The 5,717-nt window shown below is 43.3% G+C and overlaps 1 protein-coding gene across 1 annotated transcript; it reads right to left on the reverse strand.

The window, feature by feature from the left end:
* Positions 1 to 302: 302 nt before the first annotated feature.
* Positions 303 to 5,420, reverse strand: MSRB1 (methionine sulfoxide reductase B1). Its single transcript, XM_072119975.1, has 4 exons — positions 5,264 to 5,420; positions 2,133 to 2,275; positions 1,785 to 1,899; positions 303 to 1,120 (listed from the first exon to the last, which is right to left on the reverse strand). Exons 1-4 carry the CDS (start codon positions 5,316 to 5,318, stop codon positions 1,089 to 1,091), a joined length of 345 nt encoding a protein of 114 aa, XP_071976076.1. The 5' UTR covers positions 5,319 to 5,420; the 3' UTR covers positions 303 to 1,088.
* Between the last annotated feature and the right edge of the window lie 297 nt (positions 5,421 to 5,717).

Here is a 5,717-nt window from a genome sequence, read left to right on the forward strand (position 1 = left end):
TATTATCATGGCACCAATCTCTAAGAAGTAGGACTAGACCAAAGCAGAGACGTCCTTTATACATCCATATCATCACTGATTTACAATAAAATTATTAAAAAGAGTGAAAAAAAATGTGTAGGCCTCATTAATCAGACTATTGTCCTTGTAGCCCAGACCAACCAATCAAAGCTTAGCTTACATTCCTTTTACTGCTCTGGAAAATGAAAGCAGTGCTGTGATTGGTTTCTATAGGCAACAAGGCCTAGTTCTGTATTGTCCACCCACAGACCAAAGAAAACAAAGACACCAATTGCCAAATATGTTTTTTTCAAGAAAATAAAAGATTTTTATTTCATTGGTGCAAAATACTAACATAACAAATGTAATGCTGCAGCACATTTTTTAACTTATGTTTTCACTTTTTTTTTTTTACTTAAGATACAAGAAATTTCTTTGCATTAGTAAAATGAAAGATTTTAGTCATGTGTCCTACGTGATCAATGGAGAAATCACACTGTCCCATTTCTGGTATTGCGATTGTGAAAAAATACTGCGCCACCACAGCGCCATGTGACTGAAATTATGAAGACATGAACGCCATATTAAAAAGAGTTGCAATACCCCCATTCTAGACTGTAGGTTGTGTCTGGTACTGCAGTGGTCAAATGAATAAGGCTGAGCTGCAATATCAAAAACAGCCACTGGGCAAGAGGGGCGCTGTTCTTTCATGACACCGTTCTAAGTATGTATTATTAATAAGGAGGTTACAATCATTCAATTATGTGAAATACACAATATGGCTGCTCCTTTTTACGACAAGTCCCATGTTTTCCGTGATCATAAAAACTATATTACATCTGCTATTAAAATACCATCGGATAGTGACCAGTTATGAGGTGGGTAAAAAAAGAATAGTGCAGAAGACGATACACTGCGGGTGCAACGTGGCTGGCTTCAAGAAGTCGCTTGGAACCACATCCAACGCCATCACGTAGTTTTCCTCAGATGAGACGTCCGCTGGCGGTTTTACCTCATCCGATTCATCCGCTGATGGAGCGTCAGGGAAGGTCCCGCGCGTCAGGCTGACTGAGAGGGTTGTTGAGGCTTTAGGCTCGATTCGCTCCCCCATCGACTTTGTCTGTACAAGGTGAAAAAACCGATTAACAGGAGTCTGGGATCTATAACAGGAAACTGCTGTATTTAGTGACGGTGAATTACTAAAAGCCTTCCTGTTGTGGGATGGTAAATCAAATAATTATAGGTAAAACGCATCTCCACCTGACAGATATCTTACATGGCTACTTTATACGTACAGGCTACGGTCACCACTAGAGGGTAATCTATGGAAAGTACATGGCTCCTATTCACCCAAATATGAACTAATCCATTCCCTATTTGCAGCCAAAATCTTACAGGACTGTAGAGGTCCTAGCAGGTAACTTATTGTCCAATTCCCCATGATGATGCCCCCTGGCCTGTGATCTGATAGTTCGGTCTTGTCATAGACACATTAGGAGAACTTTACAGAGACTGGCATAACTTATATAACAGAAGTCAGCTGGAGCTAAACTTCTTAAAGGGTCTTGATATTACGGGACTGTAGCTTCTCAAAGGGCACTTGGGGACCTCACACAGCTGTGCCGTAAGCTCTCTGCACAAATTTTGCACAGCGGCTCCCATCTGTTGAATGACTACAGCTTTACTCACAGAGGAGCTGTTCAGTGCACAGAACACAGAAGGGTGAGGACTGGGTCTAACAGTATACAGAATGTATTAACTATTTATTGTGAGGGAGGTTTTACCTTTTGGGACGAACTTAATCGAGCTGCTGAATATTCAGAAACGGGACTGGCCTTTTTTAGGGCCATCGTTTAAAAATTCATGGCCGAGTCCATTGCCGCACTTTCCACATGAGACCTGCAGGGGGAAAAAATGTTGTGTAACATCACATAGAAGTTTCTCCCAATAGTCAGTGATGAAGAGAGTGAACATAGCCCTAATCAGCAAACAAGGGATGTCCTGTGACCTGTGGGTCTCCAGCTGCTTTGGAACTACATCACCCAGCATGCCCACACTTTACAGGTGACATCCATGCCAATCTGATGCCGTCAATACACCTAGTTTAAAGCCTTCTTCTTGCCATCTCTTACCTTTAGAGCATTGGGCCGCTCTACATACTTGGAGACACTGTCCTCGTGGATGGTCTCTGAAAAGGCCGGCCAGGGCGAGGAATGTTCAAACTTGGTGCGGCTGGAGAACAGCTCATACCCGCACTTGGCACATACATATAGGCCTAAAGATAAAGCAAAATACAATCATTACTCATCACTAACAAAGGGAGAGAAAAAAAGAACTGGACTGCACATCCATACATTATACAACGATCTATATTTCAAAACTAACTTCAGATTCTTGGTTACATTTTGATCAAATTATATAAGCCACTAACCACTTCACAGTGACCTCGTTGTAGAGGGTCCCTACTTCCTCTCAGCCAGTGTCTGAGGCCACATGGAACAGTGAGTAATCAAGACATGTTCACACATGGTCCTGTTCACATGGTGCAGTATTGCATGGCATCTGCGGCTTCTGTGGTGTGGTGCTAGTGGGGGCCCAGGGCCTGGAGCAACAGGGGCCATGCTTGCCAGTATGGGTGCTGGGGGGCAACTGGGTCTTGAATCTGTACTGAAGTGGCAGTGGATGCCATGTGATACCGCACACAATAGCGTAGGGACCCACTACAACGAGGTCACCGTGAAGTGGTTAGTGGCTTATACAATTTGATCAAAATGTAACCAAGAACCTCAAGTTTGTTTTGAAAATGTGGCCAAGCAGCAATAGAACATTGTGTAATGTGTGGATGTGCGGTGCAGTTCTTTCCTGTCCCCATGTTGCATTACTCATCACTATATTATAAAAGGTTCTGTACTTTGCTTTTCAGTTTCTCCATTTTCAAGCTCTCTGCTTGCAGTCACTGAATGACAACAAAACAATCTTCTAAAATTCCACACTGACCCACTATTTCCCACATCTGAGGTCTTCCTACAATTTGATCCCTTCTTATCTACATATTAAGAATTATGTATCCCCTCTTCCATGGACTCTTGGTTCCCCAATCTCCCGATACTAGGGATTCCACTGGTCCTGTGGATAAGGGATAGTTACAATGTACAGTATCAGCCTGGAGTCCTGACTGTCTGGGCGCGTTCACACGTTCCGCTATCGTCGCGTTCATAACGCATATGCGATCGCCCCAAACTCCGCCCCCTGTGCGCTAGCGTCGCGTTATGAACGCGGCGCTAGCAGAACGTGTGAACGCGCCCTCTGGCTCACAGGGCTTTGTCTGGATCAGATACAACTGTAACCGGTTTTAGCCATATGCAGGGACTGAAAAAGAAATTTTTCCTTTACTGACAGCAAGCAGATATCTTGCCAAGGATAAACAATGAAGTATATTAGAAAGTTGTAGAACTGCAAAAACTGGATTGTGCACTTGCTCGCTCTTGGCAGAATACAGGCTTCCATAAACAGCAGTATGTATTCTGCTAATGAGGATGAAGGATATCTACATACCTCATAGCGGATCACTCCATTTCGTAATATTATAACACAAGAGGAAATTGCATAAGTAGTAATCCCTTGAAGTAACAGACTGGGGACCTTTACTTCACATCCCCTTCCCTAAATTCAACCACAGTGACAGCAACGCAGCAGAATGACAGCAATCACTGCGCAATTCCTAGAAAATAACCTCCATGCCCTGCATATTATTACGGGTAATGGGTAACCACCAGGGTAATAATTAGGAATTATCTTCATAAAGTGCACAGTCAGCAGGAGAACAATCAGCCTCAGCATTAAAGGAGCACTGCTAATGAGGGGTTCAGATGTGAGGAGGAAGAGCTGTATGCTTGGTGCAGTGCTGAAGAGGCGGAGCATGATACTGGATCTGTCACGCTTCGCCCTCCAAGTCCCCATTTTAGGCATAACGGAGTTTATAATTTTTCCTGGAGGAACCCTTTAATATTATTTCTGTGTCCACAGGTGACAACCTTCAGTTTCCTTATCTTATCAGTGTCACTTATCTGCATCCTATGGAGAACAATAAATTGAAGGAGAGATCACTTAGAGGAAGCTCATTGAACTATTGCTAACTTTTCATTTTCTCTTGAATTACCTGATAAAAATAGTTTTATCACTGAATTAGATACAAGATGAGCTGCAGTGTATAGCATGGAGGACCTGACAACGTAATGGGTAGATTTACAGGGTGGCCACAAGTGGCGTTTGCATTGCGTTTACAAACATAATGCAAGCACCCAGGGGCGTGACTTGGCTCCAATTGCATGTGCACCTGTCGTTCGTTTAAATGTAAAACCCCGAGTACCGATCCCATACTTTCTCATGGAAACACATATGTGATCGGACTAAGCCCCGCCCCAGGCGCTTGTATTGCATTTGTAAACACAACGCAGGATAAACATGCGGCCGCACCCTTGATCTGAGGTTAGAAGACATCAGTAGGCTCAACGTGGAGTGGATAATCCTAAATATTATACAGGTGCTCAGGAGGGTATGTAAAGGGGCTGCACACCTGAACATGATCAGTGTGTGTTATTGTAACTATGCTGCACTCTTTCTATACAGTCAAGTTGCAATACCGGTACTGTCCATGGTCAGGCGTAGCACAATATTTAACACTGCAAATAGCAGAACAGCACAGACATTGCAAGGGCACCATCAGTAATAGTCCCGCCTCCATTGCACCAAGAAGCTATTTTTGCATAAATATTAAAACTAAAATTTCTCTTAAATTATAGATCACTGGGAAGCAGGAAAGGTAAAACTGGGAAGCTTATAAACAGTCCCATACAATGCTATTTCTTTTACTCATGGGGTGATTAGACCCTTTTAATGCCACAATATTACAACGCATCATGAATCATCATGAAAACCGCTTTGAGACAAAGTCATAAGTTGCCGCAATGCTGTAGTCAGAAAGAAGAAAGACATTCAATACCTGCTATAGCTATTATGAACTACAAGTCTCAGCATGCCATTACTGGTGTTGTTTACAATGGCATGCTGGGATTTGTAGTTCAACCCGAGCCTTTGTCCTGTATGATGATGACAGTAACATTACCATACATGTGCCTAGTACTCCATGCGGTGCCCCTGCCCCATAACATTACATAACAGCGTTACACAAGCAGTCCCAGAAACTTTGTGCTGCACTTCTTCCCTAATCCCTGACCTACAGTAAGCAGTAACCCTCCATTACCATTCTCGAAGTGATCCTTATAGATCTCCCCACCAAAGAACGAACAGAACGACATGGCGTTGCTGGACGGTACCGTCTAATCTTGACCCTCTGCGGCCACCACCTCGAACTGCTGGCAGACCAGCTGTCTGTATCAGGTATAAAGCTCATGGAGAGGTGGGGAGTTACGTCATCAGGAGGCGGGGCTGCCCCTCCTGTGCGTGTGTCAGCATTACACGGCCATGTTGGTTGGGGAGAGGAACATTAACCCCTTAGTGACCAAGCCTGTTTGAGCCTTACTGAACAAGCCAGATTTTAGGAATTTGCCCAATGTGACTTTATCAGACAACAACTCTGTAAAGGTTTTGTACATCAGAGTAATTCTGACATCGTTTTTTCGTCACATATTGGTCTTTATTTAGGAGGTAAAAGAACAGGGATATGATTTGCATTTATTTATTAAAACCCTTGAAAA

The sequence above is a fragment of the Engystomops pustulosus genome, chromosome 8 (assembly GCF_040894005.1).
Source record: "Engystomops pustulosus chromosome 8, aEngPut4.maternal, whole genome shotgun sequence".
Classification (NCBI taxonomy): Eukaryota; Metazoa; Chordata; class Amphibia; order Anura; family Leptodactylidae; genus Engystomops; species Engystomops pustulosus.